Source organism: Echeneis naucrates, chromosome 5 (genome assembly GCF_900963305.1).
Source record: "Echeneis naucrates chromosome 5, fEcheNa1.1, whole genome shotgun sequence".
Classification (NCBI taxonomy): Eukaryota; Metazoa; Chordata; class Actinopteri; order Carangiformes; family Echeneidae; genus Echeneis; species Echeneis naucrates.
Window position 1 is genome coordinate 945340 of NC_042515.1, and position 27787 is coordinate 973126.

The 27787-nt window shown below is 44.9% G+C and overlaps 2 protein-coding genes across 2 annotated transcripts; one reads left to right on the forward strand and one right to left on the reverse strand.

Annotated features, from left to right (window-relative positions):
• Nucleotides 1–2030: 2030 nt before the first annotated feature.
• On the reverse strand, nt 2031–15203 carry LOC115043697 (recombining binding protein suppressor of hairless-like protein). The gene is made up of 12 exons (XM_029502357.1): nt 15167–15203; nt 12135–12276; nt 8515–8649; nt 8342–8412; nt 8135–8250; nt 7274–7448; nt 6777–6914; nt 6267–6379; nt 4450–4590; nt 4221–4376; nt 3502–3605; nt 2031–2328 (listed from the first exon to the last, which is right to left on the reverse strand). Exons 1-12 carry the CDS (start codon nt 15201–15203, stop codon nt 2031–2033), a joined length of 1626 nt encoding a protein of 541 aa, XP_029358217.1.
• On the forward strand, nt 12029–27785 carry LOC115043985 (matrilin-4-like). The gene is given in 16 exon segments (XM_029502792.1): nt 12029–12190; nt 19419–19562; nt 20735–20910; nt 21190–21270; nt 21272–21349; nt 21474–21705; nt 22811–22933; nt 23248–23279; nt 23281–23371; nt 25086–25208; nt 25583–25680; nt 25787–25918; nt 26185–26368; nt 26449–26601; nt 27227–27331; nt 27680–27785. Coding segments are annotated over 15 exon segments (1749 nt in total). The 5' UTR covers nt 12029–12190; nt 19419–19480; the 3' UTR covers nt 27739–27785.
• The last annotated feature ends 2 nt before the right edge of the window (nt 27786–27787 follow it).

The following is a 27787-nucleotide window of genomic DNA, read 5'->3' on the forward strand; positions in this document are numbered from 1 at the left end:
GACGCCTTCATTTTATTGAGTTTTATCAGGAACTTACAAACTTGTATAATAACAATATAATATAAATAATAAAAGCGTCGTGACAGATTTTGAACGACGCGCCAGTTCAGACCATAAATCAGGGAATGGATTAGGGGGCGGGGCTACTGTGTGTCTGACTGTTCCAGGACCTGTACTCAGGATGGAGTGCAGAACACGTCGGCCCCACCCCTTTCAAAAAGCAAGATGGCCGACAGACAGCTTACAAAGCGGAGGCAGGGTGACATCATGGTGGCTTCTTGGTTTAAAGCAGCGTTTAAAACAAAGATGATCTGTGACCACATGAGGCTGTCGGTCCGTGCTGAGCTGAAGGAAGGACGCGTCCAGCTGTAATGAGAAGAATGTCACACATGAAAAGAAAAAGAAATGTTTTTGTACCAAGCGACGTGTGGGAGGTCTCATCACGCTTGGCTGATAATCTGCTTCACTTGGCTGGAACAAAAGAGGCTTTTCTGCTTTCCACAGCAAACTTAATGAGTCATGGCTTCACTTTAAAGATCCAACTTACAGAAGGAACAAAGTGTAGAACGGAATCAGCTTTGTGGTTTTGTGGGTTTTTCTGGTACCAGACACTTTAATTAATCGGATTAACATCATGAGGATGTGGACGTGAATGAGATCCAATGAATTCCTGCCGTTGCTCTGCAGCCTTTGTTTGTCGAATGTGTGGTTCAGTTAGAACCTCCAGATCTGGGCCTCCCACAGAGACCTGCAGGTGAACTGCTGACTCTCTGAGTGCTGGAAGTGAGAAGTCTGTTTGTTTTCCAAGTTCTGCAAACATCTGGTTCTTATCTCTGGCGGAAGAGAGTCGGCTTTCAGACGCAGGTCACATGTATTTTATTTCCTGTGGTGACTCAGAGCTCTGATGTTCCACCTGAGATCGAAAAACCTGAACGTAGCCAGACGATGGAGACCCACCCTCGTCATTCACGTTCATGTTACTTTGGCAAGTCAATGTGACCGCCACCTGATCAGACATCAGTTCAGATGGAGGATGAGTTCACATCAGACTCAGCTTCTGATAAATCCACTCTGACTGTTGATGACTGACAGCATGTTGAACCCACATTGGTTACAGTTACAGTTCAGGAACAAAGTGCCATTCACACACAGGCGGTGCTCAGAGACCACATGACTGAACCAACGTCCTCCAGTCTGCAGTGCTGTGTTTCCTGTTTGTGGCTGAGCTGTTTCATCAGCTCGTTGTAACTCACACCAAATATCAGACCCTCCATCGAACAGTGCTGATTTATTATCTGTTGTGTTATCACTCAGGGACAAGTGGAGTCAAAAGCACAAACGGTCCCCACGAAGACATGAAGTCAGACGTGAGGAGCTGGCTGTAGTTGGTTTGTGCGCAGAGGTTGGACGTTAACGTTTCCTTGAACTAAATTTGAAAACCTGGGTAGCAGAAGTATTTCTGAGAACACTAACAACTTCCCGTTGTGGTTTCTGCTCATGCATCAGAATGATCTGAGACCGTTTGGAGTAAAATAAAGCTCCTGTGGTTGTTCAGATGGGTTCAGTTTTATAACACAAAATAGAACCATGTTTCCTGACTTCAGATTTAAACCTTCTGACTCACAGAAGGAGCAGAAATGATGATATCTAACAATGTTCATCACACCTGGACTGTTAATGAGCTCATTAACTTCATCAGCCAGCATAAATTGGCCTTTGGTGACATTTTGAACAGGATGCTGATGATGCTAACATGAACCATCTATGTAACTTACTTATTTACATCTTATTAAGTTTAGAATAATGGAGGTGGTGGCCTGTTTGATTGACAGCTGGGATTAAAGGTATTAAACTGCTTGCAGGTTCTTAAAGAAATGAATAATTTGAAGGAATAAACTGGTTTAATAAGCAGAGACGTTTGGATTATGTATTCATACTGTTGTTGACAGTTCTGCCAGTGTTCCTGATATTCCAACTTTTTCCAAGATGAACAGATCAGCCTGATTTCACCTGAGGACAGTTTGTCATCGTCACATGAAGAGGTGGAAGTTGGCTCTGGTGAACTCCTGATGGATGGTCTCCAGCAGGACGTCGTCCTCTTGTCCTCCGCCCGCCCCTCCCTCTCTCTTCCCTCCTCCGCCTCCTGCTCCTCGGAGAGATGCAGACGGCTGGACTTCAGGCGTGTAGGTGAAGCTGAAGGACGTGCGATAAAGGAGGCCATCCAGGCGGAGCAGGGACAGGGGGACGGTGATGACGCGGCGGAGACAGCGCCATCCGTCGGTGAAAACAGAGACGTCAGGAACGACGCAGAGCAGAGACTTAGGAGACCTGAGGAGACAGACAGAACGTGACCATGCTCAGTCAGTCTGGAAACATCTACAGGTCAAAGGTCACAGCCATTGGTGTTACGGTTCATTGGACGAGTCATATCATTTAGTTTCATTAAATTAATATGGAAGTCACCCGTTGAGTCCAACTGACAGGTATCCAAGGTAACCAGGTAGGTGTTATGTAAGATTAAAAAGATTAAAAAGTGATAAACTGTGGCCGTGGAGAGAAGATCAGATTAGATCTGATCAGAGTGAGATGTAAAGTGTATTAAAGCAGATCGTGTCTGAATGGCTCTTTATAACGAGGCCCGTCCTGCCTCTCTGCAGAGGGATCATGTTCCTCACCGGCTGCAGCTTCTCGCACAAACAGCACATTGTGGTTGACGGCTACACAAACATGGTTTTCCTCTGAGCTGCTGACTGAGGAGAGCCTGATATACGACGTCTCAGCACTTCAGGTGTGGGATCTGAGGTGGACTTCGATGTCAGAGCTGTTTCGGGTCTGTTGGAGAGGAGTGCTCCTGTAGACCGGGCTTCATGCCCCTTTAAGGTGGGAGAACTGGAAGGTTCAGGAAACTGGACGACGGTCAAACTCAATTAATCAAAAAGAAGACAGCTCTTCGGATAACCAGGATGAACTTCAAGGCCTTTAACATCTACCTTCAGAGCATATGGACAAATCATCTCATCTGTTAACACGTTCTTTTAGAAAGGATCACTGAAGTCTGCTGTGTTTTATTGAAATTCCTCAACAAACAGTGAAATCTGGATCAAACGAGGAATCATCTGTGTTCAAACTGTTTGGTGGCATGATATTCGGTCTGGAGGTGCCACCTAATTATTTCACATGAAAACGCCATAAACATGTTGACATGCAGGTAAAATTTTATGACTTAAAGAAGTCCTTAGCTTCGATTTGTTGCAGCTGATGCTCTGTGGTGAAGCAGCATGAGAGCCAAAGGTATGAAAGAGTCATGGATATAAAAATAAGGAGTCTCAGACTGTTCAAGAAAAAAAAAAAAAAAAAAAAAAAAGAAGTCATTTAAGAGATCAGCTTTTAAGACCAAAAAAACTGGTTAACTGATTTAGATAATAAGTGTTTGTCACCACAAACCGGCCGATCTCCAGACTATTTTTGTCTGTCTGTGTCTGTCAGCTCTGTGGGACTCACTTGAACATCGTCTCAGCTTCGCTGCTGCCAAACCAGACTTTGAGATGAGGGCTGAAGTTTTCTCCGTGGATTTCCAACATGGCCACGTGTCCTCCACCGTTCACCTGCAGAGACACACAGACAGTCTGTCCAATCAGCTGACGTCCCATGAAACACAACCCCACACAGACAGCAAAGAGAGATGAACGTTCACAGCAGTGATCAGTGTGCTGCTGCTTTAACGTTCACTTGTATGATGCTCCGTTAGTTTTCTGTCTTCACCCTGAACGACAGGAATGAGTCTCTCAGCTGCTTCAGGCTGGAGGAGGCTGGGAAATGTCTTCACTCTGACTTCTGCTGCTCAGAGGTCAGTTCCTCTGATCTTCTTTCTCAGTTCATTTTACAGAAGAGAAACTTTTTGTCCGGAGTATCTCAAACGTCAGCTTTAATCTCCTAAAAGCTGTGATCAAGAGTTTTTGAAGTGAAGCAGCGGAGGAACAACTTCTCCTTTACCTCCTCATTCTTCTGTGGAAATGTCAAACTGTTTTGTTTTTCATTTTATTTGAAAATCTGGATTTTTTCCAGAACAGAAACCTTGAAGGTTTAGATCCTACGGAGCAAATAAATTAGAAAACATTGCCAAAATGTCAGTGACTTAAGTTCCAAATGTTGGGAAACACAAACCCATGGGCTGTGTGTGTGTGTGTGTGTGTGTGTGTGTGTGTGTGAGAGAGACTCACCTCTAACCCGGTGATAACAGGAAAAGGAGTGACTGGAGTCTGGACGCAGGCGATGCCCTGATTAAAGGTGAATTCCACTGTTTCCACTCCGATGATGGTCCAGCAGGATCCGTCGTTCAGGACGACCCGGCTGGAGTCTCTGGTGCTTGAAGCAGCCTGGAAGGATGGAGAGGTGTTTGACGGGAGGAGCAGGAAGATGGAGGAGGGGGACAGCAGGTGTCCGGCTCACCTGGTACTGAATGATGGCATCATTAGATAAACACAGGAAGGTGAGAGGATCGTCTCTGAATTGGAACGCACACTTGTGAAGCTGAGAAACCGGCTCGTCCACGTCCAAGATGGCGTACTGCTTGTTGACCTTACGAATCACCTGTTGGCAAAACCAATAATCCATTTAACAAATCAATCAATTCATTCATCACTTTATCAAAGGAAGGAACATTGTTTTAACTAAAATGTGCTCAATCAGCAGGAACAAAGTTCCCCATCTTAGCTTAGCATGTTAGCATTCTAACATTAGCCATTAAAGGAAACAAACTGCAGCTGATGACGACGTGAAAATCAGAAGAACAGAAAGTGAAGTTGGAGGCTGAATTTCCTCTTTAATAATCAGCTCCCTCCTTCAGACTATTTGTGTGTCTCCATTCACTGAAGTCTGTGTCTTTACCTGCTGCAGGTGACGTTTGTTTGTGATTTCTTCTGTTATTAACAAACCTGATACATTTTTATTTTACTCAGTTAATTCAAGCTGCTGATGAGGACAATCAGAAATCTGATTTCTGTGATTAACTTCCTGCTTAAATCAGCTGGAGGGACTTTGTCCTCTCCGAAGCAGCTTCCTGTTGTTGGCTGTCAGACGTTCCATCCAGACTTGTTCTCAGACAAACTAACCAAGTCTGAACAACAGTTTGTTTATGGAGCAGTTCTTCTCCATGTCTGAAATATGACATGGTCACTGTGTCCAGATCAAAGTGCAGCAAAGTCACCAACCAGAACCCAAACCCAGAAAGACCTGAGCTGCTTTCAGGGATCTGAGGCTTTAAACAGAGCTCCTTACAAAAGACTGGAAAAGTTACTGCCGATCTTGAAGACAGACCAGCTCGAAGGAACAGACCGACCAACAAAGTAAAATGTACAGAGACGGAGCGGCAGAGATCCAGAGATTAAACTGACACTGAGGTGGTCCGACTCCTGCTGTCTCCCTTTGACCTGACGGCACTCCACCTAAACCTGCGCCACACACACACAACTCCTGTCAGTCCTTTCACAGAAGCTGATGCAGCTTTTCTCTGCACATCCTCCTTCACCTCTTCAGTCCTTTAACATCGACCACAACCGACCCAACCTGCTCGTCACGTGAGGAAAAACCTCCATCTTCAAACAAATCCAGCAGAAACAGGCCCCAACTATAAAAACATATAGAGGTGTAATGAGCAGCTATACCTTCACTTTCCCCCACCGGGCCACGTTGTTATGACTGAGAGAGAGAAACTGTCCGCTCAGCAGAATGTGGGGGATTCTGCTGAAGTCGGGCTCAGCAGAAGTTTAAGTGGATGATGGGTGGAATAATGAGAGCAGTTTAGGAATTAGCAGGTTATGTAACAGACACATCTGTCAGACATACGAGATCGCCGCTGACTGTGTGACTGAAATAATCAGGTGACATGGCTGCAGCACCTTTTCTCTGTCGTCTGAAAGTTCAACCTTTTCTGCATCAGCATTGAAACACAGAGAAGGCAGAATTTTCCTGTTGGAAGTGAGATCACCTGATTTCATTCAGCACTAAACACCAGAAACTTGTGAGATGGTGGGAGTTTGGTGTTTAGTTTCGTGTTTGCTTAACGGCACTTCAGCAGGGTGTGTTTTACCGTCATGGGGATTTAAAGTGATTCTCAGAGAATCAGCAGCAGCAGTAAAAACCTCAACGTTACTGAAGTGAACTGAGAGAAAGACTGAGTCTATCAGGGTTGTTTTTATCTTAAAGGTGTGTAGACCTATGGCCCATAAGAGAGTGTGTGTGTGTGTGTGTGTGAGTGTGTGTGTTACCAGGGGTGGCAGGGTCAGTCCAGAGTCGGTACACACTAACTGGACCACACAACCGTAACAGATGAAGCCTTCACTCAGCACAAAGTCTCCTTGGTCAGTGCGCTGCTCCTCCACTATACACACACAGACACACAACTGTTATGAATATTCATACACTGTCTGTCTATCTTCTCATTATCTGATATATAGTTGACTAAGATTTAATGTGTCTGTGTGTGTGTGTATACATATATATATATATATATATGTCTGTGTGTGTGTGTGTGTGTGTGTGGTGATTGTGCAGAGCAGACAGACTGAGGTTTTGGCGGTGGGAGGTCCGTGTGTTGAATAAATAAGCTCTCAGTCTCGGTGTGGGAGGGAAACACTGACTGTATTTATGCCTGGGGGGTCAGAGGACGTGTGGGGACCGGAGGACGCAGGTTCGATGCCAGCGATGACCACAACACTTGGACCACATCCAAAATGCTCCAGATCAATGTTGTATTTTCTGATTTGTGTCACGTTTACCCAAAGTGATGGTGAATGCCGTCCACTGTCGGGCGCTGGCCACAAACGCTCCTCTGTCCACTGACAGGTACCGAGTGCTGACCGTCTGAGAGCGCAACCGGTTGAACAAAGCTACCCTGGAACACGAGGAGATACACACTGAACACACACACAGACACACACACAGCGGTCAGAGCCTCCCACAGAGACTGGAGCAGCCTGATGTCACCTGACCTGCATGATGATGTGTGTGACTGTCTGATTGAATCAATTTATAAACATTTAGACATGACAGCCATCTACAAACCTGGACCTGGACTGTCTATAACCTTTGGCGTCTGTAAAGTGAGGCCAAAGATGAAGAGCCTTAAGCCTTCGTTCAGGTCCAGGTGGATTGTGGGGGCCGAACCTCCCTGAGACTCTGAGGATCGTCTCACAGTGACGATCACAAACATCTAATAATGAAAATAACTGAGCTGGAGCGACAACAGGAGACAGACGGACAGAAACAGACTCACAGTCTGCGTTCTTCATGGACTGCCTCTTCTGAGAAGGTTTGGAGATCACTTTGATCATTCTGCTCTGGAACGAACCCACTTCCTGTCTGCTGCCCAGGAAGAGCCGCAGCAGGAGGCGGAAATGCTTCCTCTTGTCCTGATCGGAGATGAACAGGGACTTGGCACAGGCAAACATCTGCTGCAGAGACAGAGAGAGAGAGAAGGAGAGAGAGAGAGAGAGAGAGAGAGAGAGACAGTGAGAGAGAGAGAGAGAGAGAGAGAGACAGAGAGAGAGAGAGAGACAGTGAGAGAGAGAGAGAGAGAGAGAGACAAGAGAGAGAGAGACAGTGAGAGAGAGAGAGAGAGACAGAGAGAGAAGGAGAGAGAGAGAGAGAGAGAGAGAGAGAGAGAGACAGAGAGAGAGAGAGAAGGGGAGAGAGAGAGAGAGAGAGAGAGAGACAGAGAGAGAGAGAAGGAGAGAGAGAGAGAAGAGAGAGAGAGAGAGAGAGAAGGAGAGAGAGACAGAGAGAGAGACAGAGAGACAGAGAAGGAGAGAGACAGTGAGAGAGACACCAACACTGAGCTGAGCCTTAATGACGACGATTTTTCAGGATTATTGCAGAGAAGAAGTTTTTGTTTTGAAAACCTGAAAATGGTTTTAATGACGTGGACCTGGAGAGTCTGGCTCCACCCATCTGATTGTGTTTCTGGTCTGTGCAGGAGAAGCTGGTCCACCTTGGTTTCTGAGCTTCTACCTTCTGAATCTTTAGTGACTTCTTTGAGGTTCATGTTTGGACAGTGTGGTCGATCTTCATTCACACGTTCCACCTTCTCTAACAGTTTAACTAACAGGAGAAAACTTTAAAGACGTCAGACTCTCACCTTGGAGTTTGGCTGCTGATCAAAGATCAGTTTGAAGGTGTCCGTCTGAGACTGGGTGGCGTTGTCCAGACACATGTAGCCACACACTCGATATACAGAGTCGCCGAAGCCAGCAGCTGGACGACAGGAAGAGAGAGGACAGAACAACAGAACACATGAGCTGTGGAGATGAGGGGCTTTTCTCTAAAACCACTTTTTCTTCTTCACCTTTCAGATGATCCTGCATGACCCTCCATCCATGGCCGCTGATGTAAACACACGGAGGAGGACAGAAGAACCTGCAGATATGACATGAATTCAGACAGCAGACACTAAACTGACGAGTAAAGTTTCTGAATCTGTTCTGCTGATTCACATCTGCTCAGCTTTAATCATCGAACCGTTTCTCGTTGCCGTAGGACTTCTGAGCCACCTTGGCGTGCAGGATCATGATGCTTTGGTCTGCGTGGGCTTCTCTTCCTGGTTCCCTCATCGTCCCCAGCAGCTGACAGCCTTGAAATTCTGAATCCAGTCTCCTAATTGGTCAAGAAAACAATGAGTCAGCTGGAGGCTGATTACGAGGACCAATCAAAACAGCATAAAAAAAATTGGTCACCAAAGAAACACACAATACTAAAAAGTCACATGTGAACATGAGCTAATCAGCACTGAAGGCAAAGTACAGCCGAGGATGACACCCACTAGAATCCAGTAATGTGAGACGTGAACCAAATGGAGCAGCAGAGCGACTTCAGTTGTGTTGTCATGAGTTCGTGTCACTCTCCCTGAGCCGACCTGTTGTTGATTAAGAACTGTGATGAAGTGTGATGGGCTGCTGTTGACTAAATGTGGCGCTCAGTCAAACATGTGAAACATGGCGGAGTTTTTAACAGTCTGTGGCTGAGACTCCCCAAATGACTGAAGGTGGTCTAAGTGGACGTCAGTCTGTGTCCCTTTAGACCGACAATCCAGTGTACATGAGAGTGAACACTTAAACCAGCTAACATTTGAGCTTTTCAACAGATTTTTGTTCAAATTTACTCGGTTATTGTTTCCATCATTCATTAGTTTGACCTCATTCAAATACAATGAAAGGCCTTTCCAGTCTTATTAAATCTGAGTCAGGGCCAAAATGAACAGCAGGCAGATCAAAGCCTAACAACCACAGACGGATTTGTTTTGGTGACTTTTCTCATATTTTATCTTTAACGGTGTTGTTAGCTGATTGAATACAAAAAATCTGAAGAAAAAACAAAAATAGTCAAATTCAATAAATAATACTAAATTCAAATATTATATATTTTTTTTCTCCTGCATTAATCTACTGAAAACTTTAGTTTGAATATTTCATTTACATTTTTTCCTTGTTTTTTTCATGTTTCTGATTACAATCCTGCTGAATCAAAATCAACAAACTCTCGTGTGTGATTAAATGTTAAATATTCAGCAGAGCGGCAGGTAGCTGTCCGACAGAGCAGGACCGGCCCCGTGCAGCTCTGATAACAAAGGCAGCTGTCACTTCTGCTGAGTTTTCTCTGCGCTGTTATGACGTCGTGAGGAGCCCGACATGGAGCTTTGGCCCTGGGGCCCCGGCCCCAGCCCCGGCCCCAGCCCCGGCCCCAGCCCCGGCCCCGGCCCCAGGGCTCAGGTCTGGAATGCTGCTCATAATGAAGCCTGTTGACATGAAGGGAGGAGGGAACCAAAAGATAGCGATGCGAACGACCACTAAAACAACTACAACAAAGGATGAACACACAAAAAAAAAAAAAAAAATAGAGGTAAGATCCGTTATAGGACAATAACAAAAGTTAGGGTTAGAGTCCCTCCTCCCTTATGTTGAAGTGTATGTGAAAATGTCCCTCCCTAAATGATGTTCATTTAGAGGGAAATGGGAGGGGTTAGGGGGGCGGGGCTACTGTCTGACTGACAGACTGAACCATCCAGTCAGGACAGAGTCCAGAACAGGTCAGATCCGCTTTCACTAAATCTGGTTGCAGCTAGTTAAAAAAAAAAACAAGATGGCTAACAGACAATAAACAGACTGGAGGTAGCAGCTCATTCGCTGATAATTATAATTATAACAGAAACTATTTAATTTAGAAAAAAAGTAAATCTCTTTCTTTGAAGGAATGACATGACTGACCTATGTTCAATGAATAAATCCAGTTTCATGTGATTCATCATTTCTTTTTACATGAATGAAACGTGCATCATTAAGCTTTAGTTTTTGATGGAGATTCAGTTTGACCTGACACCGGCTGCTCTTACAGATTTTTTTTGCTCTCCTTGTCCACACAAAGTGCTTAAAGTGAGTGAACAGGACGACCTGATGGCGAAGTTCTAAACCACGAGTGAGCAGACGGATGGACTCTTCCCCAGTCAGTGTCGCGTCTCTCCTTAATACACTCGAAAATAACTATAAAAAGAATGTACAGATGTGAAGCTTGTTTGGTGCAACAAACATCACATTTTTATATTATAACAGAAAAAATAACAGAGAAAATAAAATTGCAATAAAATGATGACATGATGATTTTGCAGACCTGGTTTTGATTCTGTGATCGGCACAGCAGAATATAACAGAGAGTGCTTCAGCCTGCTCTGTTTACTTCATATGAGCCAACTGACCCTGTGTGTGTCTGTGTGTGTGGGGTCAGTCACCAGGGTGCCACCAATGGTCTAAATTAGACCTTCCCTTTTCAAAGGTCAAAGGTTAGTGTGCCTTCTGGTATTTCACAGCAGTAACACAGAAGGGGGGGGGGTCCAGGCAGTTGAAGTCCTGGTCCAGAGTCTGAACGATGTCACGACAACGGTCGTGGTTTGTCAGCGAACGTCAGTTCAGTAAAATACCTTCCTGAGTGTCCACAAGCTGGCTGTTAGGTCAGAGTTTAGGTAAGAGAAGGTCCTTAAAATAAAGACACATCAGCCTTCAGCCTCAAGATCCTGAAAACCTTTTCTCTTTATCTCCGTCTTACATGAGAATCTCGAAAGACAAAGTCAGAAAACAGTCGATTGGGTCACTTCCTGTAGCTGCTCCTTCACTATTCATCAAACCAGCAGACGTCAGTTTGGGAGCTGAGCACTTCATGTTGAAATCTGTCGGCCATTTTGGTTTTTGTAAACCAGCAGAAACCAGATTTGGAAGAGAAAGTGGATCTGACCTACTTTGTGGTCTCTCCTGATTGGGTGTTTCAGTCTGTCAGTCACACAGTAGCCCAGCCCCTAACCCCTCCCCTTTCCCTCTAAATGAACATCATGTTGTATTTCAGACTGAGACCAAAAACTCATCAGGGAGGAGGGGGGACATTTTCCCATAGACTTCAGTACAGTGGGGCCGACCAGAGCCTGAGTCCAGGTCCTGGCTAATTAGCACATGAAATATAAAGACAACCAATAACAGTGGCTCTAGAAGTGGCGTCGTCATAAACACCTCACCATAGCAACAGGTGATAGCTTTTATTGTTCAGAGAGAACCAATAGGAACGAGAGTTCCGGTCTCCATAGTGACCCAGCTGTCTCATTGGTCGATAAGAAGCTGTTCAGTCTGCTGTAATAAAGTCTCCCATCATGGACCCAGCCGGTCCCTCATCTGTCCCATCAGGATCCAGTCTCTGGGGGTCCTAATTCGGGACGGTCCCGTATTCTAAGGGCCGGTCGGCAGCCCAGCTCAGTCCTCCTCTCCTGGACTCCACAGACCGGGGGAGGGGTCTGTCCAAGTCCTGCTGGACCTTTAATACCTTCACTCCATCATCCGCCTCCTCAGTCCAGACCGACAGGAGGAGGAGGAGAGACCGGAGACCGGAGACCAAAGACTCAAAGACCGGAGACACAAAGACCAGAGACCGGAGACACAAAGACCAGAGACCAAAGACACAAAGACCAGAGACCAAAGACACAAAGACCGGAGACCAAAGACACAAAGACCAGAGACCGGAGACACAAAGACCAGACACCGGAGACCGGAGACCTGCCGCCCTGCTCGGTTCGGGATCAGACCCGGGACAGTGTGTTTGGACCTTACCCGTGCCATCCGTCCCCGGTCCTCGGAGCGTCGTGTCCGGCCAGCAGCGTCCCCAGGTGAGTGAGAGGGCTGACCGGGTCTGGGGACAGGCCGGGGGGGTACAGCGGAGCCGGGTCGGCCTGGGGGGGTCGGGTCCGGTGGTCTGACAGGATCAGAAGGAAAGCATCAGAGTTAAAGAGCACAGACTCGGTCCGGTTCTGTCTTTCCTTTGAGTTCAGATGAAATCTAAAAACAGACTGTTGGACATTTTATCATGAAACATTAAATCAAAGCTCAGAGGAACACGGAGGTCCAGAGAGATCTGGACCTGTTGGTCATTCCTCCAGTCAGCTGTCCATCCTCTGATGGACAGAACGGTGGGTTCACTCAGGCTCTCTGGAGGAGACGGTCAGGACAGACCGGTTCAGTCCAGAGCTCTGGGCTCAGAGCCGGGACCCATTTGGTGATCCAGATCTCTGAAGACAAACGGGTTCAATTTTCAGTTCAAAACTCTGAACGGATCAAATTTAATGTTTCATTCTAATTAGATTTGAGTTTAATTTAGATACTGAGACCTTAATGAGGTCTACTGATTGGAAACAGTCAGTCAGGAAACTACAACAGGAGCAGAATCCAGCAGAGTCCACATCTGGTTCCAATCTGAAGCTGCTAACAAGACCTTCACTGTTCAGTCTGTCAAAACCCGAACCAGATACAGGACCACCACAGTCAGGAGAGAGTCCAGAGCAGGTCAGATCCACCTTCTCCTCCAAATCTGGCTTCTTCTGGTTTGAAAAAACTAAGACGATGGACGAATGATGAGCTACCTCTGAATTTTCAGATGTTTGTCGATGAATTTAATTTTGTCCTGATGGTGGCTCAAAGTAAAGAGATCACAGAGGTGGAAACAGCTCGGGTGAGCAAGAATGTATTAGGAGTCCAGGAGACGGCCATCATCATCATCATCATCATGAAGTGACTGTTAATGAGTAAATGAATGGTGGTGTCATCAGAGGAAGTGGGGGGTAAATGTCTAACATGCCAACAGTTGTTGAGATATTCAATCCTGGACCAAAGTGATGCACGGCCTAAAACATCTGTGGGACAGAAACAGCTCCTTCCTTCGGCTCGTTCCGACCAGCTGGTCAGCCAGCGGTCCAAACGTTTGGCAGCACCACACACTTCTTGTTGACAGAGGTTTGGTAGAGCATGACTGTCCGACAGAGTCACGTCCGTGTGTCTGAGCAAGAGAGGGTTTATTTAAAGGTCCAGGGGGTCTAAAGCTCTAAAGGTCCAGGGGGTCTAAAGCTCTAAAGGTCCAGGTGGTCTAAAGGTTTCAGGGTCCAGGTGGTCTAAAGGTTTAAAGGTCCAGGGGGTCTAAAGCTTTAAAGGTCCAGGGGGTCTAAAGCTCTAAAGGTCCACTTCTAAAGGTCCAGGTGGTCTAAAGGTCTAAAGGTCCAGGTGGCTCTAAAGGTCTAAAGGTCTAAAGGTCCAGGTGCTCTAAAGGTCTAAAGGTCCAGGTGGTCTAAAGGTCTAAAGTCCAGGGGGTCTAAAGGTCTAAAGGTCCAGGTGCTCTAAAGGTCTAAAGGTCCAGGTGGTCTAAAGGTCTAAAGGTCCAGGTGCTCTAAAGGTCTAAAGGTCCAGGTGGTCTAAAGGTCTAAAGGTCCAGGTGCTCTAAAGGTTTAAAGGTCCAGGTGCTCTGAAGGTTTAAAGGTCCAGGTGGTCTACAGGTTTCAGGGTCCAGGTGGTCTACAGGTTTCAGGGTCCAGGTGGTCTAAGGTTTAAAGGTCCAGGTGGTCTACAGGTTTCAGGGTCCAAGTGGGCTAAAGGTTTAAAGGTCCAGGTGGTCTACAGGTTTCAGGGTCCAGGTGGTCTAAAGGTTTAAAGGTCCGGGGTCTAAAGCTCTAAAGGTCCAGGGGTCTAAAGCTCTAAAGGTCCAGGGGTCTAAAGCTCTAAAGGTCCAGGTGGTCTAAAGGTCCAGGTGCTCTAAAGGTTTAAAGGTCCAGGTGGTCTACAGGTTTCAGGGTCCAGGTGGTCTAAAGGTTTAAAGGTCCAGGTGGTCTAAAGGTTTAAAGGTCCAGGTGGTCTACAGGTTTCAGGGTCCAGGTGGTCTAAAGGTTTAAAGGTCCAGGTGGTCTACAGGTTTCAGGGTCCAGGTGGTCTAAAGGTTTAAAGGTCCAGGTGGTCTACAGGTTTCAGGGTCCAGGTGGTCTAAAGGTAGGTCTAAGGCACAGCTGATGCTCATCATAAATTGGAAGTGCTTCTCGTCATCCTCCCTCCACCGAACTGAGACTTTGAACCAGGAAAGTTCAGGTCAAATATCTGTCAGCTGTCACTGCTGCTCAACCTGAGGGTCACGACCCTGACTGGAGGTCGTGGGATGGACACCAGGGGTCGCGAGTCAGACGAGAGAATGTGGAGAATAAGACACAACTGAGCCGAGGCTGAGATGTGAAATGTTGAACAAAGTTGTTTTTACAGCGTCATTTATTCCGTACTGTTTTTGTCCCAGTCTGTTTGAAAGAACAAAATCAGAAAGTCTGTTTCTGAATTCAAAGCTTGTACAGCACGATGACACAGAGGAGTGTGGGAGAATTCATCCTTTTTAATGAGGTGTAATTTGAGTACATTTGTTTGTTTAGCGTTTATTCAGCGAACAGGGATTATAAAATGTTTGCCTCATGTCTCAGGCTGGACCTGCTCTGTACTCTATCCTGATAGGATGGTCCAGTCTGTCAGTCAGAAGCCCCGCCCCCTAACCCCTCCCATCCTTCCAGGGCTGCTTCCCTCTAAATGGAGCTTCATTTAAAAAAATGAACGTTTCATTGAAGAAACTAGAGACCATGAAAACTGGCTGCACTCAGACCAGACTGAGTCTACGTCCACTTTCATAAAGTCTTTGGTTGTGAGTCATATCTTTATTTAACTTTATTTCACTCTTCATGTCATCTTTGTCAGTGAAGAATCACAGAACAGAGCAGATTCTGAGAACTGTTTCTGTTAAACTGACCTCAGGAATCTGTCAGTGCCCAACAAAACCGCCCTCTGCTCACCTTCCCTGTCTTCGCTCATGAAGTCAGTCTCATCCATGTCAGGGGGGGTCAGCTGATTTTAGGAGGGGGCGTCTCTCAGGTCCATGGTCGCTGTTTTCACAGCAGTGCAGATCACTGCTGTTAAATCTGAAGGGCCCTTTGTGACTGAAACAAAGAGCAAGTTTCCAGAGTCCAAGACCAAACCAGCATCAGGCTGGTTGATGGTCTGTTGAGATCAGATGTTCTCCAGCTGTTTTACAAACTCACCCTAAAGGCAACTGATAATCTTCCTGGATTAATCCGCCCAGAATCTAAACTGGACTTGATACCTCTTCAGACTATGAATTAAACTCAGCTCACTTACAGTCTGACAACAGAAAAAACAATCAATATCAGATAATAATAATAATCTGTTACCGTGGTCAGTTGAACTGACCTGAACTGGTTCCGTAGCTTGTTGGTTAAAATCTTCTAGATCTTCTTCTCATTCTGCAGCTTCAGTCTCCATCCAGATGATTCAGATTCTGTAACAGTGCAGTTAGCTCAGTTTAAAGTTCAGTTAAAACACTTCGTCCATCAGTCAGTCATTCACCTTCAGCAGAGCTCAGAGCTGATGCAGCATACAGTCGATCTACAGTAACAGGCTGCTCTGCAAAACGTTTGTGTTTGTACTCCGTTCCAGATCTGTTATCTGACCACTGGTCCTGTTGTGTGTGTGGATAAGCAGATAATCACCTGCAGGTTTCTCACACACACCTTCCTCTTCAGTAAACACACCCCGTTTTTTAAACATTGAAACACCAGTTTATCTGATCCATCTAAAACACAAAGTTATTGTTTTCATTCAGGTTAACAAGGTGCCATGTTATTACTTATAAAGATAATTTTACATTAGTAAAAAACAAACTTATTGACAGTGAATCATTGAAAGAAAAACTCTTTCTCAGCAGAAAACAAGGAGACTTCAGTTTTATTTATGTGACAATTTGATTTGGTTCCAAACAGACACAATGCCTGATAATACAATGTATTGTATTTTAAACACATTGTCCCACTTTGAACATTCAAATGATCACAAAAGGAATATTTTTCATGGAGTAAAATCCATTTATGATTAAACAAATTCAATGTGATATGACATAATAATACAAACAAAAATAAAAGTAAAATTAATAAACTATCAGTTAATATTAATATTAATATTAATACCAAGGGAACTGCAGTTACTTCCATTCTCATCCTCCATCTTTGATAGTGACGTCGAGAGTCACCTTGTTACATTAGACACTCCTATTGGCTCCGGTGGGTGATGTGACAGCCAGTCAGAGTCTCTGGATCAGTCCTGTATGTTTCTGTTTCTGAAGGTGGTGTGAGTTTATTGTGTTGACAGAATAAAGACAACTTCAGTGGTTTCAATCCGCTCACCTCTGTTCTCTGTCAGGTTCTTGATTCTAGGTTAAGGCCGTTTCCCTTCAAGCACCTTCATCTCTGAGCCGACGTGTGCTGCAGGACGCTGCTGAAAACAAACAGCAGTCAGCAGCAACACAAAATCATAGTGTAGGCGACTTTTCCAAAAACGCATATCTGGTATCACTGCAGCTCCCGTAGTTTATTATCAGCGCCGATCAATGTCGACATCTGTTCAGATTTCCTTTTACGGCAGAGGAACAATATTTTGTCAGTCAAACTCAAGCAAGCAGAAATGAAAACCATTTGTGGTCCCGAAAACCAGACAGAGCAGACAGACAGACAAGCCACATTTTGATTTAATGAAATACTAAATAAAGTGTTAATTGATAATCAGAAAATCATTGAACCAACTCTGGATTAAGTTGATATGTCAGATGAATTGCTGCTCCTCACCTGTCGTTATGCTGCTGAAGCAGCCGGACGCTCTGATTTCTTGCGCAGATGCTGCAGCTCAACGACTGAACATCCGGAGCCATTTAAGAGGAAATCTGGAAAAAGCCTTAACATGCCGCCTTCCCTAGAGGGCAGCACTAACAGAAACTCCAGGCCTCCTTTAATACAAACAGAAGTGTCGTCACTGCCGAGACGCCAAAAACTGACAACAGTCTCTCCCTTTCCCGATCTTCTGAGCACTGGATGATTCAGACAAACTTTGTCAGAATATACGAGGAAAAACTGCTTAAGAACAAATCCAGAAGTCTTTGGAAATATCCTGGATTATTGTGGTATCCACCAATGAGGATCTTTGATTTACAGCTTTTCATAATAATGAGGATCATTAAAGGTTAAACTGAGCTCAAACTGAAGCATTTTTAAAAAGCTGCTTGATACAGAGGAGAAAGTGGACGCATGTTGCTGTGCTAGGACACCTGATGAGGGTTAACACTGTCAAAGTGCATCTGGTTTGCAGTTTCCTCCTGGTTCAGGAGCAACAGTAGCTGGAGTGTTGTGATGGAGCTGATTTTTAGTTTGACCTTTCACCCTGCTGACATTCTGCTCCACCACAAATCAGATGGGAGGAAATCCATCAGTTAGTTTTTTTTCACAGTTGGGATTTGAAAAGGTCTTTCACGAAACAGCCACTGTTCCATTCGTCACGTTAATCTCACGTCTGTGCCAACGTAAACAGCCGCTGCTGCTCTTTGACTCCTTTCTAACAGGCAGCTCTGTTAACACATACATTCTTTAGATCTGCAGATTTTCTCTCAGGTCAGAAGTAAAAAGGTCACTCAGCTCATTACTCGTTGGTTAGATCTAGAGAGAAGACAACAGAGCAGACACAGTTTTACTTGTAAATGTGAACTGAGGATCTTCAGTTCCATATTTGACAAACTCACGGCCAAGACAAGAAGCGGCCGAGTCCAGAATCCGAGTCAGTGGGTCGTTTTACAAGAAAATATTTGATCGGAGCTGAATGATTCTCTTTGTGGGTAATTTTAGAACATATATTGGTCTGTGGGGGAGCAGTGAGTGTGTGTGTGTGCTGGATTGCCGTAGACTGTCAGTTGGTGGACATGAGGAGACAGGAAGGGCTTTGGGGGCCACAGAACGTTAGACTGAGGAGTCTTTGTCCCTCCCCCACCACACACACACACACCAAACTGAAAGAGCTGATATATTCAGTGTGTTTGCTTTCACGTCATCCTTTTCTCTCTTTGTCCTCTGATGAAGAGGGTTAGAGTTGATTGGTCGTCCGTCAGCAGGTCATTATGACCTCACTGACGTCACCTAGCAGTCTGTCGGCCATCTTGGTTTTTCACACCATTAGAATTCAAGAAGATGAAGAATTTCTCAAGAAAGTGAAAGATTAAGGAATAAATAACTAGAATGAATCGGGAACTGGCAGATGACAGACGGTCACACAGGACTTGGACTGTTGATCAGGCTGCGGACAGTGAAGTCACTGCTGCAAAGGATTCTTGAAAATGTGAAAAGAATTAGGAGCTCCAAATGTTTGACTGACCTTTGCACCATCACAGGGATGTTCCTAAAAACACGGGCAAGGGATCAGAGAGAGTGGGCAAAGATGGCAGGAAGACAACAAGCAGAGAAAAGAGCCCTTTTATGTGTCGAGTCAGAGCTCAGACCTGATCCTGGACCACAGAATCCGGCTTCCTGTCAGACAGAGATAAGCCCCCGAAGGACCTGTCTCTGTGGACCAAAGGGAGAGGTGGTCTTCATGCCTGTTTGAATTTACAGAGCTCTCAGACATGCTGATTATCACTGTGCTGCTGAAGGACTTCAGGGATGCTGACCGACTGAGGCGGATCAGGAACTGTGTGTGTTTAACAGTCGGCTATTAGCAGAAACTGCCAAGCACCTGATCCAGGTGTTTGGAGCCAAGTATTTTACGACGGGGCAGGACTGGAATTTCCCACTCCAACAGACACGCTCATCATTGCCATCATGACCACTGAACACTCACACACACACACACACTCCGATCTTCAGCACGGATCTCAGATATTTTAGATTATGTGTTTTCTGTCTCTACAGACTGTTTACAAAATAGATCCATAAATCCATAAAGCAGGAGCTGTATTAGACGGCATGGCTACTGTAAGACTGACAGGACTGTCCCAGAGCAGCTCAGATTTTTATTTATTTATTTTTTTAAAGTTGCTGCTTGTTTTCAAGACCATCGATGGCTTTCAGTGTTTCTTTCTGTTTAAAACAAAACAAAAATGTCTCTGGAATCAATCTAACAGCTGAATAACTAAGTCTTATAAGGAGCCCCAAAACTCTCCCCTCATGTAACCTTGTTGGTATTTCTGCCCCTTTCCCTCCACCCTCCCACTCACAGTTTAATCCAGTTCCAGCCGAGTCCAGCTGTGATCAGCCGTCTGGTAGATCGGTATCATCAGGATGAAGATGAGACGGTTCAGTGCTCCGGGTGGATTTATTCTGCTGACCTTGGCTGTCCTCACCGCCGCCAGGCCAAAAGCAGGTCAGTCTGCCAACGATGTTTCAGACAAAAGAAAGACTGTTTTAAGGCGCTGCGTTCATTAGGGTCAAAATTGCCTTCTTGAAATGGAAACATAAATAGACTGTCTTCTCTGTATTTTTTTTAATAATTTCTCAGAATAAGAGACAGACATGTAAAAACAAACAAAATCAACTCTGAACTTCTCCACCTGTGATCCAGCTCAGTGAATCATCATTTCACTCTGAGATAATCCTAATTAAGCTTTGTTAACCACGATCCTCCACATTCATCCTCCCTCACGTGAAAGAAGAAAGGCCAGTAAAAATATCAATAATGTACAAGAAGCTTGGCTGAATAAATTCCTGCAGGTTCTTTTGACCCGAATGCTGTGTACTAACACACTAAACCAAAGTCCGCTCCTTCACAGTCGGTGCATTATTGTTAAAGCTCCTCTACAGAACCTTTAAAGTGAATGTACCAGCCCTGTAGCTTGGATGCTGTTTTCTGCAGCTGATCTGATTTATATGAGCAGACTATGAAACCAGTCACTGCTCATGTCTGTCTGAAACTAAAGACCCACAACAATCCCCCACCACCTCTGCTCAGACTCCTGGCCTTCGGCCCATGTGAGGAGATTCTGGACGTTCACCGATCAGACTATTCTTTCCCAAGTTATAAAGTTACACAGCTCACCTCATACCTCAGTCTGCTGCTTCTGAGCCCAGAGACGGTGGAGATTCAAGACAAAAACAGGCAGCGTGAGCGGCTGAAGTCATGGAGAATATTAAAGCTACACAGATTAGTGAAAGTCACACACCCAGAGAAGACAGGAGGAAATGCCTCATTATTCATGCAGCATCTTCGCAGCTCTGTTGACCGCAGGGGCGTTTAATGTTTCTAACCTGAAGAAGATGACTGGTGTTATTCTAGATTTCCTTCATCTCAACAAAAAGCATAAAAACATTTATAGTTGTAATTTGTGAAAGTGTCAAAGTAAGTCGAGGGTGTGGCCTCTGTGAGTGATCTTTTTGTCCCTTTATTGGATTGGCCTGCAGTAAGGGGCGGAGTCAGGATTTCTATGGCCTGGGTGACATCAGAGACTGTGACATCACCCAAACAATTTGATTCAAACTTCATGTAGACATCAAATATATTTATTCTTTTTAACCATTTCTGCTCCTTCTTTATCCCAGATCCTGCACAGAAATGTAAGTCTGGTCCAGTGGATCTGGTCTTTCTCATTGACAGCTCCCGCAGCGTTAGGCCACACGAGTTTGAGACCATGAGGAAGTTCATGATCGACATCCTGGACACCCTGGATATTGGACCCAACACCACCAGAGTGGGAGTAGTTCAATACTCCAGCCAGGTAACATGGCTGCACATCCAGGCCTTCATCATCCTCCACCACGGGTTCTATTTAGAGCAGAAGAGTGCTCAGTCAAAATTAAGCAGTGAGTCAGTCCAGTTTCTGCAGCTTTCACTCATAATGGAAATATCTAACAGACAAGTTTAAAGGTCCATACAGCACAAAGGTAGACGATAAAGGCCCATACCGTTTGTTTCATTTTTCCTTTTCTGAATATTTCTTGGCTCTGCTTTGATAAACATGATGAGTGGACCTCAACACTTTCTGCCCACTCTGCAGGTCCGCAGTGAGTTCTCTCTGAAGACACACAGCAACCTGGACGCCATGGTCAAAGGCATTAACCAGATCATCCCCCTCGCCCCAAGGCACCATGACTGGACTCGCCATCAAATACATGATGAACATGGCCTTCAGTGCAGAGGAGGGAGACCGGCCAAAGGTCCTACAGGGCACACCATCCCATTAGCTCCACCTTATTACACAACAATGCAATCATTTCACTCTAGAAGTGTTATGTTATGTTTTTTTTTTTTACATGAAGTGGTCTGGTACTTTCCCTTCAGGTCCCCAACGTGGCAGTTATCGTGACCGACGGGCGTCCTCAGGACCGCGTGGCCGAGGTGGCAGCTGAGGCCAGAGATAAAGGCATTGAGATCTACGCCGTGGGAGTGGCCAGAGCGGATATGACATCACTGAGAGCCATGGCGTCCCCGCCATTCGAAGATCACGTCTTCCTGGTAGAGTCATTCGACCTCATCCACCAGTTTGGACTCCAGTTCCAGGACAAGCTCTGTGGTAAGGCTGCTGGGAAAAAGGAAATGACCTCACTGTCTATGAAATCCAAAGTGTATGTTTGACATTTTAATTGGTGTTGCCGCAAAAAACCATTTACAGCCATGTTTTAAAGTGCCGAGCAGGAGTTTTAAAACACGGCTGGCTCTTAAAAGTAAAATACAAGCAGCCCATGTTATTTTCATTTGGTTTAGTTGAGATGTACAATCTCAGCTTTCATTACATTATTTCTTCTCCAAAGTTTTGGGTGAAGGCAGAACAAAAACAAAGTTATAAAATACCTGCAGTACGAGACGACCATTAAAACCTCACATCTTTCACCACAGACGTATTATTTCTATTTAAAGTCACTTCATCACAAGACAAATAAAACCTGCAACCAAGTCTGACAACCTGGGAAACGCTAGATTCTCTATTATTAAAAGACTATTAATGTCTAGCCAGAATGAAAAATAAATAAATAAATAAATAAATAAATAAATAATAAATAAATAATAAAAATAAATAAAGAAAAAAAAAAAAAAAAAAAAAAAAAAACACAAGTCTTGTCTAACCACACAGAACCTTGATACTTCTCATAACTGACTCAAATCTCCAAAGTGTAAAACATATCCTCAAACTGGTTTTATTCTCGACAGAAAGTCTCTTTGCTCAGCTAGAGATAAGATAGTCTTAAAAAACTATAACGAGGGGACTAAACTGTTAGCTGCCAATAGAGCATTAGCCTAAGAGAAAACACTGTATTGATGTTGGTGGCCCTTAAGTTTTGATAATCCTGATCCAGGTTGGCCTCACATGACCTGTCCTCCTTTGCAGGTGTGGATCTGTGTCTGGAAACGGCTCACGGCTGCGAACACATCTGTGAGAGCTCTCCGAGCTCCTTCCACTGTCTCTGTCTGCCCGGATACACGCTCAACAACGACGGCAAAACATGTGCAGGTGACAAAAATCACATAAACAGGATGTTAACTGTGACAGTGATCAAGGTGCAGAATATACAGAAGGGAAAGTATAGTCAGACAGGGAGAACGGATGGTAAAAGTTAAATATATCCAGGCAGAGTTTTAGATGATTATATAAAAATTAATGTGTGTGTGTGTGTGTTCAGCCATCGACCTGTGTGTTGAGGGGAAACACGACTGTGAACAAATCTGCATCAGCTCTCCTGGTTCCTTCACCTGTGACTGCAAAAAGGGATACAAACTGAACGACGACAAGAAAACCTGTTCAAGTTAGTTTCACCTGTGAAAACACAAATTCACTGAATGAACAGTCAGGTGCGTCCACGTGACCTCCTGATGTTCACTGCTCTGTGTCTGCTGCTTCATGATGCTGGGATTGTTCTATGTTCCTCTGCTGAATGAAACTTTTACTCCTGAACTGAACAACATAAGGGTTGCTTTTTAAAAAGTACCTTTAACTTCTGAACAGTTTGAAGAGCTACTTTACTGGAAGGAAGCAGATTTTCAGAATAAAAGGTCAGGAGGGAACATAGAAACAATCTTCGCTCTACAGTTGACAGCCTCGCTGCTTTCCTCCCCTCAGTGATCAACTACTGTTCGTTTGGCAACCACAGTTTGTGATCACGAGTGCGTGAGTGTGCTCAGTGGTTACCACTGCCGCTGTAACGAGGGATACAGGCTCCTGGACGACAGCAAGACCTGCCGGGGTGAGTGATGCAGACCGGAGACAACTAACAAGGTGTTCATCAGGTGAAGAAGCTTCAACCCCACCGAGGCCTGAACACTCTTCACCTGATGAATTCAAACAATGCATTGTGTGCAACCAATTTTCATGTGTGCAGCAAAAACGCAAACAATCACAGGCAGAGGCATGGCAAAAGCTGCAGTTTTGATCATGTTGACAGAAAACTGAAATGGAGACAATTTACAAGCACACACTGGCTCCGCCCCTGAAGGCGTGCAGATCACTTCAGAGCACAAGCAACACAACGTGTAATGGTGTTGTCTATTTAACCCAAATTCCACAGACACACCGTTTAAAGACAGGCATTTAAAATAACATATTATTATGCTGCTGCAGATTCAGATGTTTTTGACTTTCTGAAAACACCTGGTTTACAACTTTACAGGTTACAAACAAAATAATACACTTCTGAATCACAGCGACTTATAATCGCTGTCAGCTGCTTGTATATCCAAAGTCTCTGGATCAGTCCTGTGTGTTTGAGCGTTTATTGTGTTGACAGAACTCCTGATCAGATAAAGATAGCAGTTTCAGATCAGCTCTAGAACGACCCAAACACACAAGAGGAACTTTCCTTTGGTTATTCTGCTTTACAGTTTTTATCTTGTATATGGGGGAAAAAAAGTTTTTCATTTGTTTTTTGGAGCTTTAGTGAGTCACCGATAGAACCATCTGATATCTGAATATGTGGAGATTGTTTTAAAAAATGACAAAAAATTGGTTGGCAGAATAGAGATCTAACAATTACAAAATGTGTCTTAGCTTAAATTAAAATAATATTTTCATACAGTTTTCCTCTCCTTTGACATCAAAACACACTAAGTGAAAATGTCTGTGTGTTATTTATCCATTGACCTGTGCACTGAGGGGAAACATGACTGTGAACAAATCTGTGTCAGCGCACCAGGCGTCTTCACCTGCGACTGCAGCGAAGGATACACACTGAATGAGGACAAGACAAGACCTGCACACGTTAGTCTCACACAGAGGTGTACACACACACACACACTCTCCTGCAGCCTGATCTCATCCGCTCCATCAGCTGAGTCAGTGATTGCTCCTGATCATCAATCGGTATTGTCAGTGTCTTGGGTGCTTCTTCCTGCAGCTTCTCTGTCGTGCTGGCAAGTCCAAAATTTTTTTTTTTTTATTTAAAAATAGTTGAAGAGTGGAATTAACTGCAGAAAATGTCACTCATTCACACTCCTGTTGAAGACAAACACAAACAATTCCCACAACATCACTCAAAACTAAATAAGAAATAATTGCGTTGTGTGTGTTCTTTAGCTGTTGACCTTGTGTGCTGAAGGGAAACACCGACTGTCAACAGATTTGTATCAGCGCAGGGCGTCTTCACCTGCGACTGTAACAAAGGATTCAAACATCAACAAAGACAAGAAGACCTGCACAAGTCAGTGAATCTCACACGGGGACACACACATTACTGTTTTTAGATCTACACAAAAACTGTCTCAAGTTTGAAAAGATCAAAACTTTTTTTTAATCCAGAGTCAACATTTTCTGAGGTAAAATGGAAATAAACACTTTTTGCCAAATCCCAGTTCCTGAAACTTTGCTCAACCTTCATGTAAACATCCTGTGGTTTGTTCCCAGAGCTGTTCAGCACGTGTGTGTGTCTGTGTGTAATTAAGATGTGAACCTGTGTGTTTTTGCAGACGTGGATATGTGTAACACAGTAGAGCACGGCTGTGAGCATCAGTGTGTGAGCACTCCAGGATCGTTCTACTGCGTCTGTCCAGAGGGACAACTCCTGCAGGATGACGGCAAGAGCTGCGGCAGTGAGTCCAGCCGGCAGTTATCTGTAAAATATACATAAAGATCGGGTGGATCTCAGACGATCTCATCAGTCACAATCAATAAAATAAACTGGAGCAGCAGATCTTAAACTGACGGAGACTCAGATGCCCCCGAGGTCCTGCTGGTCAGGGATGAAGGTGGAAGGCTGTAGATTAGGGATGTGGATTTAGGTCCCAGGTATGGGGGGGTAATCTGTTCTGACGGCCAGTTTGACGGTGGTGAGATCCGATCAGACCAGATCAGTAACCAGTCTTATGTCCACAGAGGCTCCTGTGTGAATGTGCAGCCAGCTCTGGCTAACTGACCTCAGTCTGACCTTTGTTGTCAACACACCTTTTCATTTGTCTGTCTTCAGCTTGTAAATCTGCCAACATTGACTTGGTGCTTCTGATTGACGGCTCCAAGAGCGTTCGCCCTCAGAACTTTGAGCTGGTCAAGAAGTTTGTCAACCAGGTGAAACTTTGATAACACAGAATGAATTTTGAGTTTTGTCATTAAAAAGGCCTTTTCATGAACAACATGAAGTGTCCCTCCTCCTGTCCCTCCTCCTGTCCCTCAGGTGGTGGACTCCCTGGATATCTCTGCCCACGGTACCAGAGTTGGTCTGGTCCAGTACTCCAGCCGAGTCAGGACCGAGTTCCCCCTCAACATGTATCACTCTGCTGATGAGATCAAAGCTGCAGTCATGAAGGTGAAGTTGTGTGTTTCTCATACATCATATTCAGTTCATTTGTGTTTTAATAGGAGATGTCTCAGCTGCCAGTGAGAAAAAAAATAATGACGGCAATAATATTAATTTATAATTAATTTTAAAAATGTTCAGAGGACGGTTCCATCATTTAAGGGACATGTGATTTAACCAAGACAATAGTTGATTTCAGTAGCAAATCAGACATCCTCACCACGTCATGAGTCTTCATCCACTGAGGTCCCGGTCCTGTTCATGTCCCTGTCCAGGTTGATTACATGGAGAAAGGCACCATGACCGGCCTGGCTCTGAAACATATGCTGGAGAACAGTTTCTCAGAGGCTGAGGGCGCTCGTCCCACCAGCCGCAATATCCCCCGAATCGGGCTGGTCTTCACTGACGGACGCTCGCAGGACGACATCACCGAGTATGCCAAGAAGGCCAAAGAGGCCGGTAAGACTGGACCAGTGTGAGAGCCAACCAGGTTTAATACAGACAGGAAGTGCACGTTTGTGATGTGTGCTCGTGTGCAGGTATCACCATGTACGCTGTGGGCGTCGGAAAAGCTGTAGAGGACGAGCTCCGTGAAATCGCATCAGAGCCGGTGGAGAAACATTTCTATTACACCACCGACTTCACTGCCATCAGCACCATCGCTGAGAACCTCAAACTCAACGTCTGTCCAGGTACAACACTCTGGGCCGCACCGAAGGACACAACACAACAGGAAACACAAAGAGGACGAAACATCTACACATTTCACCGGTTACATTCATTCTTTCACGTTTAAGCCCCAGAAGGCCCCAGAAGTTCAATTCCACAGACATGAGTCACAATCAGACTGAAACAAACCTGGACTGTCCCTGATCCACTGACAGGCTGTGACTTGATGAAGTGTTGTTTGGCTCCATCTACTGACAGAAACACAACATGACAGGTGGAGAAAGGAACACGTTAAAAAGGACAGGGGCAGCACAGTGAAACAGTGGTTAGCACTGTTGCCTTACAACAAGAAGGTTGCAGGTTCGATTCCTGGACATGGGGCCTGTGGGGAGTTTGCGTACCTCCATGTCTGCACACATTGTATATAAACAACAGTATTGGGATAATTGATTTTCATACTGCACATGTGAATAACAGATCCCATTTAACTGTGCATATTGCCTTCATGTTGGTTAGTTTTGTTTGATTTCTTATCACACCTTTGAATTTCAGATTCCTCTACAGGTGATCATCACAGGTTCACCTCCCCTTCCTTTGGGTTAGGGCTCCTGACTGATGTGTTTGTCTTTCCTCTGTCTGCCCCTGTAGAGGAGAGTCAGGGGGAGATCGAGGTGAAGGATCCTTGTGCCTGTGAGAGTCTGGTGGAGTTCCAGCAGGCAACCATGAGCAGCCTGGAGCAGCTCACACAGAAACATATCCTTTTTAAACATCTTCAACACAAAAAAGGAGGAAATGATGACGCTCTGCTGACATCAGAACAAAATCATTTGTTGAATGTCATTTCTCTAAAACTTAAAACCAGATTTAACACCAAACTTATTTTCTGCAGAGTTAAATAATTTTTTGAGGCCTCAGAGAAGTCAGTGTCACTAATGTTGAATCTGCTAAAGCCAGTGAAATCAATATTGATCAATTTTAGGGACAAATATGGTTTCCTCTGGATTCAAAAACAGGTGTGAACAAACAGGTGGTGTCAGTGTGTGTGTTGGTTATTTACATACATGTATCAGTGTCTTTATCCGTCCTTAATCCGCTCTCCACTGGTGGGGATGACAGCTCGTCTGGAGCAGCTGGAAAACCAGCTCCTGTCCAGGAAGTGATGAGGTCATCACGGTGAGCGAACAGGACGTCACAGAGGAAGAATGACAG